Below are 13,827 nucleotides of genomic sequence, written 5' to 3'. Positions count from 1 at the left end.
TTGTCTCTAGCTTCTCTTAAGGACGTGAAGCCGGCCTGATTAGTATGTATAAGTGAGGGTAAGACTGAATTTATTCTAAAGGCTATGATTTTTGCAAAGAGTTTAATATCGAGGTTTAGAAGGGAAATGGGGCGGAAATTAGCAGGAGTATTGGGGGATTTGCCCAGTTTTGGCAGCACTACTACTTGTGCCTCTAGCATTGAAGATGGGAATGGGTTATCGTCTGTTGCTTGATTAAACATCGTTTTAAGATGAGGTATTAAGACGGACAAAAATGTCCGGTAATATTTGGCTGTAAAGCCATCAGGGCCAGGGCTTTTTCCTATTTTTAAGGTTTTGATAGCAGATAGAATTTCTTGAGGAGATACTTGTTTACTGATTTGTTCTTTTTGTTTGTCGGTTAGCATTGGCAGTGGGAATTTTTTTATATAGTCTGTCATTCTGATTAGGTAATCTGATGTGGGGTCATCTTTTTTGAGGTTATATAAAGAAGTGTAGTATTTATGGAAGGACTGTACTATTTCTGGGGTGGTTTGCAATGGTCTCCCCTGAGAATTATGAAGTTCATATATGTATGATTTAAATCTTTTTTTCTTTAACGCTCTGGCCAGGAGTTTACCTGCTCTGTTGTTTTCGAAATAGAACATACTATTTTTTTTTTTTTGCATTGTGATTGGTATTCAATATCCCGAAAGTTATCTAACTCTTCTTGGATTGCTTGAATATTTTTCAGTATGTTGGCATCTGATGGAGATTTCTTATGTGCATGTTCTAACTGAGTATATTGAGTCGTCAAGTCTTGGTATCATTTACGATAGGTCTGTGTATGAAATGCTTTTATTTAATTAATTCACCACGGAGTACGCACTTGTGCGCCTCCCATATTGTGTATTAATTATCGATCGAGTGTGTATTAAGGTTGAAGTATTCCTCTATAGTTTTAGTTAGCTTGGAGATCAAATCTGGGTGTTCTAGCAGGCTAAAATCAAGTTTCCACTGGTATGGGGTGAGGGGAGTGTTAGGCCAAGTGAATTTAAGTTGAACAGACCAGTCGTCTGACCAAAAAGTAGGAATGATGTCGCATCTATTTATATAGGAGAGGCCACTCTGATTTGTGAGAATGTAATCTAGTCTACTGTAAGACTTATTAGGGTGAGAGAAGAAAGTATAGTCTTTTTTGTTATGGTGTATAAATCTCCAAGTATCGTAGAAATTCATATCTTTCATTCCTTTCCAAATAGCCCTGGAGAGTTTACGGGGTATTTGAATATTGGCATTAGTGCTATCTATATGAGGTTGCGTGGGAACATTAAAATCACTGGACAGAAAAATTGGGCCTTTAGCTAGATTTAATATTTTTGTAAACATGTGACGGAAGAAGGGGAGTTGGTTGGTATTAGGGGCATATATGTTTATGAGTGTTATGGGTCTTCCATATAATAGACCTGATAGACCCAAAAACCGTCCTTCTTTATCTGTGACTTTTCTGCTGAGTGCAAATGGAGTGGATTTGTGTATTAAGATACTCACACCATTTTTTTTGTTCAGACCTGAACTGTGAAAATGTGTGGTAAAGGATTTCCCAAAATATTTGGGTATATTATGCATTTTAAAATGTGTTTCTTGGAGGAAAGTATATCTATATGGTGTATCGCTAAATCAGACAAGGCTTTTGATCTCTTTTGTGGCAAGTTAAATTCCTTAACATTTTGGGTCAGGAGGGTCAATTGTGTGGCTGAGTCACGATTTAATCGCAACATCAGAAAAATGTAAAAGTTTGGGATGTATTTGATGAATAAGGCACATGTTGGTATAGGATTCGAGTATTGTGTATGTGATTGCAAACATAATTACGGATATTGGAGTTTCACTAAAGTGATAACATAACAAGTAACAACATAACATTCTTTTCAGTAATATTGTAAGAAACAAAAAAACAAACTAAACAAATTAAACAAACAGTTGGCTCTCTTCCTAATATAGGTCATCTTTGAGAGCAATCTTGGGGGGGAACAAGTATAGCTAGCCCCAAATATATATGTAAAGTTATCTATCCCAATTATTATATACAATATACGCTATATAGCTGTAGTAAACAGATAATATTCAAAGTTAAATAACAATCAATCTATGACCAAAACTTAATTCAACAAACTCCAAAATCCACCAGTTGTGGTATAGGTATCTATTTTTAATTATTATATATCATTATATAAAGTACTCTAACTTTTTTTTTTGGGGTCATCTACGGTGTTAGCTATATGTCTGAAGCAGGTGATTACTATATGGAGCCCATAAATAGTCGGTTTACCTCTATTAGAGCCATATTATGTATTCACTTTCACCCACCTCTATCAGGTATTATGGAGGTCAATAATTATTAATGAAATGGGTATTGCTAGTCCTATCTATATTAGCTCAAATATTGTGTACTAACCCATATAATTCAGGTTAAAACATTCACTATATTCTTATAGACATGTAGAAGGTTTCTGTCTAAAATGTAATCCTTTCCCTTAGTCATAATGAACTTATGTCAATTACTATAGAATCACTAGGAACCATGTGCACAAAGTTACTTTATATATACTTAGCAAGGTTTCAGTCCAGAGTAGTGAGTCCCCAGCAGGTTCATTGGGTTGAGTCTTTATAAGTTGCAATGTCTTGACTTTGCAGGGATGGGGGCAAAGCTTTTGGATTATTATTTAATGTCTGTGACAAGGTTGGTCTTCTGACTTGTTTACCATTAGCAATCTTCTAAGGAGTGGATGGGTCTTTATTACTTCTTGGTAGTGGAGATGCAGATTGATGCTGTGTTGTAGTATCAAGTGGAGGATCTATCCCTAGTGACTTGCAGAAAGAGACAATATCTTCTGGAGATCTGCATATCAAGCAAGTGTTATTTCTGAGTACCCAGACCTGGGTGGGGAAACCCCATCGAAATTGATTTTTTTTATTTTGGAGAAGTGTAGTTAAGGGGTTGAACACTTTTCTACGTTGTAATGTTTGGGAAGCCAAGTCCTGATAAAATTGCAAAACATTACCACGAAATCTAATCGGCTGTCGTTTTCTTGACTGGTTCAGGAGCATCTCTTTTTCAAGAAAGTTTTTAAAGCAAATGATGATGTCCCTTGGGGTCTAGGTCTGAGAGACCTATGAGCACGTACCCATTGGATATCTGTAGTGCATGAGGATTCTTTGATTTGTTGAAATAGAGACTGTAGATAAACTGGAAAATCACAGGGGAGAACACTCTCAGGAACTCTCTAATCCTTATGTTTTTACGTTGGCTCTGATTCTCCAAATCTTCTAATTTCTCTTGTAGCAAGGAAATGGTTTCCTAGTGTGAAGTTACTTGATCCGTTAGAGTTTGCACATCTTCTTTTATCTCATCTTGGTTAGTTTCTAAAGATTCCACTTGGAACCCTAGCATATGAATATCTTGTTTCATACCCGCAAGTTCCTCTCTTATGCAGGTACAAACAATATCAGCAATGTCCTGTTTAGATGGCAAATCATGAAGGATAGTTGTAGTAAGGTTTGTGTCTTCATATTGTGAATTAGATATATTAGTGGTCTGGAGCTCCATAGAAAGCTGTTTATTTCTCATTTCAGGTGGGTCAGGTGGTTGCATATAAGAGGATATATTAGCCGTTTTCCCTGAGGATGGTTTGAGGAGCTTATCTTGTTTTAGTCTTCTGGATGTCATTGCGTCGGGCTACCAGTGGGAAAAAGTTGTGAGATGTCGCCTTAGATATGAATCCAAGACGTTATTATTTACCTCCAAATTCTGAGGGTTCTTTCCCTAAGATTATTGTACCTAAGTAGTGCCTGAGAGTATTATGTGATCCTTTATGAGTAGGATATGACAAGTGTCAATATAGGTAGATATAGTGTTATAATCTTCGCACTCCAGGAGCCTGTATAAACTAATATTTGGGAGTACCCTTTCCAGTGTTCTCACTATGACTCCGGAGTAAATTAGTAGGTATAGGTCACCATTAACTTAAGGGCCCAGATTTGTAGGGGAATAATCTGTGTGGTGGGTGTTTTTAATCAACAAATATCTCACCCGGTGTCAATGTGCCGCTTTGTTAGGTGGCTCTCTATGCGTAGCAATCAGCGATCGCTAATAGTACACTGCAGCTGGGCTTTTAAGCTGCGCCAGGATTCCTCTGCAGGCTCCTTCAGCTGATCGTCTTTGACCCTGTGTCGGCCATGTGGTTATGCGGTGCAGTGATTTGTGGAGGCCGTAATGGCGGCCGATGTACATCTGGTGTGACCCGCTGATGTTCTGTAATGGCGACGACACGGAGCACAGATCTCTGTGTAAGACATCTCTGGGTAGGTGCTTGCCATCGCCGCATTCATACTCCTTGTCGTTAGGCTATCGATGCAGTCAGGCTAGTGTGTGGCTTCGATGCAGGTCCCATTACAGAATGTGATGCAAGATGGTTCTTAACTGCCTACAATTTTTTGTTGTTGTTTATAATCCAAGCTTACACTGCAATTTGTAGTCTCACTGGCTCTTGTAGGTCTTCCACAGCCATATTTTATTAAATTCAGATATTTTTATTTTGGGATAATATAATATATTTATATTAATGATCTCTGATATTAATTAAAGGGATTTAGAGGTGTAATAATGTTTAAATATATTAGATCAGTTTATTATTGTACCACTGATTGTAATATAACTATGTATTTTATTTAAAGGGACAGTCTAGACCTTTGTCATCTTACCTTAGATTAAGATGCAAATAGCCTCCTGCACCTTTTCTATATCATGCAGCAGGAACAGTAAAAAAAATATTGTTTCTGGCCACTTTGAAATGGCTGCCAAACTCAGCCCACTGATGACATCATGATCTGGGCTGCATATGGCATCCAATCACAAAAGGCTCACTAGTTGGATTAAACAGACTGTCATTGGTATTCAGCAGAGTGCCTAAATGCAGCCAAGATCATGATGTCATCAGTGGGCTGAGCTTAGCAGCCATTTCAAAGTGACCAGAGACAATATTCATTTTAAAATAACTGTTTTACTGTTCCTACTGCATGATATAGAAAAGGTGCAGGAGGCTATTTGCAGCTTATTCTAAGGTAAGACTTTAAGATGACTAAGGTGTAGACTGTACATGTAACTCCTGCAAAGTCAGCTATAGAGCAGCAATTAACTATTGGGAGCTAGCTGAGCATATCTGGTGAGCCAATGACAAGAGACACATGTTTATAGCCACCAGTCAGCTCTCAGTAGTATATAAGTTTGTTAACAGAAGTAAAATTAAATCATAAAATTGCACATTCTATCTGAATCATGAAAGTGTAATTTCCTATCCCTTTAAGTAACAGAAAATGTCTGCATATAAAGTCTTGATGGTGATTAATAATCTGCATTGGTGTAAATCGGGGGGTTAATTTGATATTGATTTATGTACTGTTAAAAGGTCAGTAACGTCAAAATTAAACTTAAATGGATTGGATAGAACATGACATTTCAAATAACTTCAAATACACGTGCACGCCCCTAAGCTCATATAATATCAGCCTCCCAGGTTTACTCTATAATAAAAGATACCAAAAGAACAAAGCAAATTAGATAATAGAAGTAAATTGTAAAGTTGGGTAAAATTGCTGCTCTATCTGAATTATCAGCGTTTAACTTTCACTGTCAGATTTGGCTTCTGTCTTTGATGTTGTTTTCCTAATTATTCTGTGATATTGGGTTTTTAATTATACAGAAAACACAAAATACTGGTCTGGATTACAATCACTTTTTATTTGCATGAAAAAACATTGTATATCATTATATAGTAAACAGCAGCATTACATGATATATGCACACAATGGTATAAATATACCTAACGCTTGTGCTCTTGATACAAAGGGATTTATCAGACATATAATGTTCCCTTTATATATACAGTATGTGCTATTATCAGTTCTTGTGGCTTCTAACTAACATGACACACATATTACATACCCAGTATACATGTAGGTTATAGTAGCCATTTAAATTAAACTGATTATGACCACGTATGTACCGGTTACTGATATTGTGTCTCATTAAATAAAATCAGTTTCCCCTCAGTAATTCCTCTGGTATATAACATGTACAATGCTAAGCATCTATTGCTATAAGAAAAGGTTTATCCACATGATATGCACATTAAATATATCTCCCAGATGTCAATCATTTGAGACTGAAGTTATTGTTTATATAATTGTCTATCACTCTATTCATATAAAGACTCATTTATTCTGTAAATGTAATTATTGTATCCCCTATGTAAATCAAACATACAACTTCTAACACTGGCATATTAATAAACAACACTGGGGGTGCTATGGTGGTGAATGGTTGTGTAAACTGGTCAGTATGAGGACAGATTTGTATATTCCTGTGTGGTGTTTGGATTATATTACATTGATTTGAGAGAAACTGAGGCGCACATATATAGAGGAACAAAGGACAGCAGGAGAGCACTTCCAATCTGGGGCTTTTATAACTGGGATTTAGAAAGTATTATTTACAATATCATCCTTTTTTATGCTTCCATTTAGAGAGCTTGTCCTCTTTACGATAATTGTAAAAAGGTTTGCACACTGTGTTTATAAAGTATATTTGTGTGTAAATATTTGGTGTTTTGTGATATATGATTTCAATATAAAACCTTTTTTCCACTTTCTAAACATGTGAAAGGTTTCTTCCCTTATGAATCCTTTCATGAGTTTTCAGATGACTCGTGTGTTTGTTTTTTTTTTTTTTAAGTCTTTTTATTGTTTTATATGCTTACAATTACAAATATATAAGGACAAGGACATTCAGTATCTATGTTGCACAGTTTCCATAATCCTTAATCCTTGATTTTCCTAACAAGTTCACTTATAATCAACATTCTTGAAATTCCCCTTTTGTTGCGCCATTTAGCAATCTGGGGGACAACAAACGAGCAAGAGAAAAGAAAAAAAAAAAGAAAAAAAAAGGAAAAAAAAAGAAACACTAAAATAAATACAGTGAGAACTTGCAGAAGGATGCTTGGCAACCATTTCATGCATATCCTCAGATTTGTTTCTGGCGTGACCGAGGGTAGAGGTATAAGCCCATGGAGTCTAGAGAGATGTATCTTACTGGGTATTTTATAAAAGCCTACTCCAGTTATTTGGTAGCTCATTATTAATTATCCAGGCTTTGACTGTGTTAGATCTAATTAAAGGTTTGATAATTTGGAGTTGAGTACTTAGTGGCTGGGCTCCAATTATTTTCAGCCATTTACGAAAGAACCTCTTGATAGGTTTCTCTGCATCGCTACAAATCTCATATTGCTCCAGTATCATTTGGTTCATCATCTCTTTTACAAATTGCCTAACACTGGGTGCTTTTGATGATTTCCAATTAGCTAGTATCAGTGCTCTCCCTTGAAGGAGTGCTGTGTTGATCAAGTAAGGGTTCTCGTGCCAGTCTATTCCCTTGTATAAGAGGAGCACCATTTTACTATTTATTTGAAGTTTTTGGTCTAACCACTTATTAAGCCAATATAATATCTGTTGCCAGAATTGGCAGATTTTTGGGCAGCTGTAAAGACAATGTTCCAAGTCTGCGTCTTTAGCACTACATTTATAGCAAACTATCTCCATATTTTTATACCATCTTGCTATTTTATTAGGGGTTATATATAACTGATTAATTATCTTAAAATGTGACTCTCTCCAGGTAGTAACCTTAGTTGTCTTTACTACTATCCTAAGACTATCTGATAGTTCTGCCCTTGTTTGTAGAGGATATAGTCTCCTCCATTTGCTTTCCAGTATCTGTAATTGTGTTTCTATTTTATGCTCCATTTGGAAATTATAAATCAGCCTAATTGCATATTTCTTCTGTGCAAAAATTCTAATCACTTTATCTAGCCCTCCTAGGGACCAATCTTTCCCATGCCTGGCTTGTTGTTCATTGTAGAAATGCCTGATTTGTAGATAGGCAAAAAAGTCTGTCTTGGGCAGCTGATATTCCCTACTTAATTCTTCAAAAGATTTGATTATATGTATTGCATTATCCTCAAGCTGTACCAGATTGATGATGCCCTTCCTGCGCCATCTATGAAAGACTCCATATCCACTACATCCTAAATTGAATTTCGGATTCCCTAAGATCGGCAGATATCTGGATATGCACATATTAACTCCTATTAATTTACCTAGTTTATGCCAGGCCACTATTACATTATTAAACGTTAACCTCTGCAAGATTCCTTTTGGGAGATTTTTTATCTCACAATGTAGGAGTGCTTTGTGCACATATGGGGCACATATATCTGCCTCTAAAGCTCCACATGTCACAAAGTCCCCCTCAATAATCCAATCCATGGCATATTTCACTACAGCAGCTAAATTATATAGTTGAAGGTTAGGTAACGCTAATCCCCCAGCTTTGAATGGGAGAGCTAATATTTCTGCTGAGCATCTTATTTTACCTCCTGCCCATATAAAATTACTGCACATCTTATTGAATCTAACACGATCTTTCTGTTTAACTATAATGGGGATATTCTGCATGAGATATAATATACGAGGGAAGATTATTGTTTTAATTAGCGTCACTCTAGCTGTAATATTAATAGGCAGCTCTCTCCATCTTTTACAGTCTGCATTACATTTATCCAGGCATGGGGTAATATTCTTATCATACCAATGTTTCGGGTTTTTAGTAATGATTAGACCTAGATACTTGATCTGATCTACTTCTCTAAAGGGACATCCTTTGTGGTTCTGGTTTACGCCTCGAAGCCACATAATTTCTGATTTGTCTACATTCACTTTATACCCTGAAAATGAACTAAAGTGCCTTATAATCTTTAAGAGTTGCTTAATACTCTTTGAGGTATCTGAGATAAATAGTAAAAGGTCATCTGCAAATAGCGATAGTACTATCTTCTGTTGGAAAGTTTTGATACCTTCTAATTCTTTCCTTAACCTGATGGCTAATGGTTCTATTGACAGATTAAAAAGCAAGGGTGATAATGGGCACCCTTGTCTTGTGCCTTTTTTAAGCGTAATATCTGGTGTAGTTTCATTATTAATAATTAGATTGGATGTCGGATTCCTATATATGAGTTTTATAAAAGATTCAATATTTCCTTGCACTCCGAACTTCTCTAGTGCTGTGAATAGGTGATCCCAGGTTATGGCATCGAAGGCTTTTTCAGCATCTATCGCCAATACAGCTTGGTCTGGCATATCTTTACTTAGGTTTTGTTTAGCCTCTTGAAAGCATTGATCTAGGGTGATAAGTACTTTTCGGATATTTCTAGCTGGGTTACGTCCAGTCATGAAACCTACTTGGTCAATATGGATAATTTTATGTAGAATTTTTTTAAGTGTGTTAGCTGCTATAGTGGTTAGAATCTTATAGTCACTGTTTAACAGTGATATCGGTCTATAAGATCCAGGGTTTTCCGGATCTCGACCTTTTTTCAGAATTAATGTGATAGAGGATGCCGCAAAATATTTAGAATGCATTTCCCCTTTTAAAAAGTAGCTGTTAAAAAGGTTGGTGAGGGTGGGCGTAATCTCAGCGGATAACATTTTATAGAATTCGGCTGGTAACATATCAGGGCCCGGTGCCTTATTACTTTTTAACTGGTTTATCGTCTGCCTTACTTCCTCCTCCGAAATCGGAAGATTCAGCCTATCTCTATCTATCTTTCCAAGTTTCTAACTAACATGACACACATATTACATACCCAGTATACATGTAGGTTATAGTAGCCATTTAAATTAAACTGATTATGACCACGTATGTACCGGTTACTGATATTGTGTCTCATTAAATAAAATCAGTTTCCCCTCAGTAATTCCTCTGGTATATAACATGTACAATGCTAAGCATCTATTGCTATAAGAAAAGGTTTATCCACATGATATGCACATTAAATATATCTCCCAGATGTCAATCATTTGAGACTGAAGTTATTGTTTATATAATTGTCTATCACTCTATTCATATAAAGACTCATTTATTCTGTAAATGTAATTATTGTATCCCCTATGTAAATCAAACATACAACTTCTAACACTGGCATATTAATAAACAACACTGGGGGTGCTATGGTGGTGAATGGTTGTGTAAACTGGTCAGTATGAGGACAGATTTGTATATTCTTGTGTGGTGTTTGGATTATATTACATTGATTTGAGAGAAACTGAGGCGCACATATATAGAGGAACAAAGGACAGCAGGAGAGCACTTCCAATCTGGGGCTTTTATAACTGGGATTTAGAAAGTATTATTTACAATATCATCCTTTTTTATGCTTCCATTTAGAGAGCTTGTCCTCTTTACGATAATTGTAAAAAGGTTTGCACACTGTGTTTATAAAGTATATTTGTGTGTAAATATTTGGTGTTTTGTGATATATGATTTCAATATAAAACCTTTTTTCCACTTTCTAAACATGTGAAAGGTTTCTTCCCTTATGAATCCTTTCATGAGTTTTCAGATGACTCGTGTGTTTTTATACACAAGTCATCTGAAAGCTCCTGAAAAGGATTCACAAGGGAAGAAACCTTTCACATGTTTAGAAAGTGGAAAAAATGTTTTTTCCACACTCTGTACACATGAAAAAGTTTTCTCCTGTGTGAATCCTTTCATGAGTTTTCAGACAAATTATTTGTGTAAAACTTTTTCCACACTCTGTACATGTGAAAGGCTTTCCCCTGTGTGAATACTTTCATGAGTTTTCAGATGACTCTTTTCTATAAAACTTTTTCCACACACTGTACATGTAAAAAGCTTTTCTCCTGTGTGAATCATTTCATGCTTTTTCAGATTACTCTTTTGTGTAAAACTTTTTTTACACTCTGTACATGTGAAAGGCTTTTCTCCTGTGTGAATCCTTTCATGCTTTTTCAGATTACTCTTTTGTGTAAAACTTTTTCCACACTCTTTACATGTGAAAGGCTTTTCTCCTGTGTGAATCCTTTCATGCTCTTTCAGATGACTCTTTTGTATAAAACTTTTTCCACACTCTTTAAATTTGAAAGGCTTCTCTCCTGTGTGAATCCTTTCATGCTTTTTCAAATCACTCTTTTGTGTAAAACTTTTTCTACACTCTGTACATGTAAAAGGATTTTCTCCTGTGTGAATCTTTTTATGAGTTTTCAGATTATCCATTTGTGTAAAACATTTGCCGCACTCAGTACATGTGTGTGGTTTCTCACCTGTGTGAATTTTGTGGTGTTCTAGTAGAGGAGACTTCCATCTAAAGCTTTTCTCACACTCTGTACTTTGAAAAGGTTTTTCCTTTGTATGAATCATTTTGCTAGACTGTAGACTTTTCCCTTCTTTAATATGTTTTGAAAACTCAGTAAATGTGTGTAGTTTATCTTCAGGGATAATAATTTCACTAGATAAGGCATAAATGTTTTCCTTTTGTTTGATAACTAAATTACTCTCTGTACATAGTGATTGCTGCCCAGTTCCTGCCAATTCACCATCTCCTTTAAATATCTGCTGTGAAATCCCCAATGTTTGTGAACAGTCATTGGTGTCTAAGACTGTAGTAAAGGATAGATATGAACTATTGACGTGTTTGTCTACATGAAAAGAAATGGAATAAAGAAAAAAAGAATGATTATTAATTTATAATATAATACATCTAAATAAAAAAGGATTATGTTTTATACTCAAAAATGTATTCAATTTTCTATTTTTAAATTTATTTATCTGTAAATCACAAATTAAAAAATCATGACATAGAATGTAAACATTACTACATCATAGTAAACTAAATTACTGATGAAAACAAGTAATAGGGCTGCATTAAACAAGGTGCGTGTGGATAATGTTCTCTAAAATGTTAATTTCAATTGTTTTCAATTGTTTTCTTGGATAGAGTTAAGAAAAGAAAGATTTTTTTTGTTTGCATAGAGTGATAATATAATGAGAGATGTTCTTCTGGCAAATTCAGTCCATTTAAAAGGATTATAAAATATAGAATTACAAAACCACAGATGCATAATAAAAATACAATGAAATTAGCACTTACAATTGCCTAGATTTAGAGTTCTGCGTTAGCCGTCCAAACCAGCGTTAGGGGGTCCCAACGCTGGTTTTTACCGCCCGCTGTTATTTAGAGTCAGCCAGGAAAGGGTCTAACGCTCACTTTCCAGCCGCGACTTTTCCATACCACAGATCCCCCTACGCCAATTGCGTATCCTATCTTTTCAATGGGATCTTTCTAACGCTGGTATTTAGAGTCTTGGCTGAAGTGAGCGTTAGAAATCTAACGACAAGACCCCCCACATCGCCGCCACTCTATTAAAAATTTTAACCCCTAATCTGCCGACCGCACACCGCCGCCACCTACATTATCCCTATGTACCCCTAATCTGCCCCCCCCCCCAACGTCGCTGCTACCTACCTACAATTATTAACCCCTAATCTGCCAACCAGACCTCACTGCTACTCTAATAAATGTATTAACCCCTAAAGCTAAGTCTAACCCTAACCCTAACACCCCCCTAAATTAAATATAATTTTAATCTAACGAAATAAAAAAAATCTTATTAAATAAATTATTCCTATTTAAAGCTAAATACTTACCTGTAAAATAAACCCTAATATAGCTACAATATAAATAATAATTATATTGTAGCTATTTTAGGATTAATATTTATTTTACAGGCAACTTTGTATTTATTTTAACCAGGTACAATAGCTATTAAATAGTTAATGACTATTTAATAGTTACCTAGTTAAAATAATTACCCAATTACCTGTAAAATAAATCCTAACCTAAGTTACAATTAAACCTAACACTACACTATCAATAAATAAATTAAATAAACTATCTACAATTATCTACAATTATATCAACTAAACTAAATTACAAAAAATAAAAAAAGATTACAAGAATTTTAAACTAATTACACCTACTCTAAGCCCCCTAAAAAAATAACAAAGCCCCCCAAAATAAAAAAATGCCCTACCCTATTCTAAAATAAAAATTGTAAAGCTCTTTTACCTTACCAGCCCTTAAAAGGGCCTTTTGCGGGGCATGCCCCAAAGAAAACAGCTCTTTTGCCTGTAAAAAAAACATACAATACCACCCCAACATTACAACCCACCACCCGCATACCCCTAATCTAACCCAAACCCCCCTTAAATAAACCTAACACTAAGCCCCTGAAGATCTCCCTACCTTGTCTTCACCACGCCGGGTATCACCGATCCGTCCAGAAGAGGGTCCGAAGTCTTCATCCTATCCGGCAAGAAGAGCTCCTCCAGAGGGTCCAAAGTCTTCATCCTATCTGGGCAGAAGAGGAGATCCGGACCGGCAAACATCTTCATCCAGGCGGCATCTTCTATCTTCTTCCATCCGGCGCGGAGCGCGACCATCTTCAAGCAGCCGACACGGAGCCATCCTTCTTCACCAACGGACTAACGACGAATGAAGGTTCCTTTAAGGGACATCATCCGAGATGGCATCCCTCGAATTCCGATTGGCTGATTCTATCAGACAATCAGAATTATGGTAGGAAATATCTGATCCAATCAGCCAATCAGATTGAGCTCGCATTCTATTGGCTGATCGGAACAGCCAATAGAATGCAAGCTCAATCTGATTGGCTGATCCAATCAGCCAATCGGATTGAACTTGAATCTGATTGGCTGATTGAATCAGCCAATCAGATTTTTCCTACCTTAATTCCGATTGGCTGATAGAATCCTATCAGCCAATCGGAATTCGAGGGACGCCATCTTGGATGACGTCATTTAAAGGAACCTTCATTCATCGTTAGTCAGTTGGTGAAGAAGGATGGCTCCGC

The 13,827-nt window shown here is 36.1% G+C and overlaps 1 protein-coding gene across 1 annotated transcript in view; it reads right to left on the bottom strand.

Annotated features, from left to right (window-relative positions):
• LOC128661332 (uncharacterized) overlaps positions 1-11,314 on the bottom strand; it is a 34,265-nt gene extending 22,951 nt beyond the window's left edge. Inside the window, 3 exon segments of the mRNA XM_053715598.1 lie at positions 3,356-3,718; positions 7,723-9,711; positions 10,715-11,314. Of these exon segments, the coding sequence (XP_053571573.1) occupies positions 3,356-3,718; positions 7,723-9,711; positions 10,715-11,314 (2,952 nt within the window).
• Between the last annotated feature and the right edge of the window lie 2,513 nt (positions 11,315-13,827).

This window comes from Bombina bombina, chromosome 5, assembly GCF_027579735.1.
Source record: "Bombina bombina isolate aBomBom1 chromosome 5, aBomBom1.pri, whole genome shotgun sequence".
Classification (NCBI taxonomy): domain Eukaryota; kingdom Metazoa; phylum Chordata; class Amphibia; order Anura; family Bombinatoridae; genus Bombina; species Bombina bombina.
The sequence above is the reverse complement of the archived record's forward strand: the minus strand, read 5'-3'. Positions and strand labels throughout refer to the sequence as shown.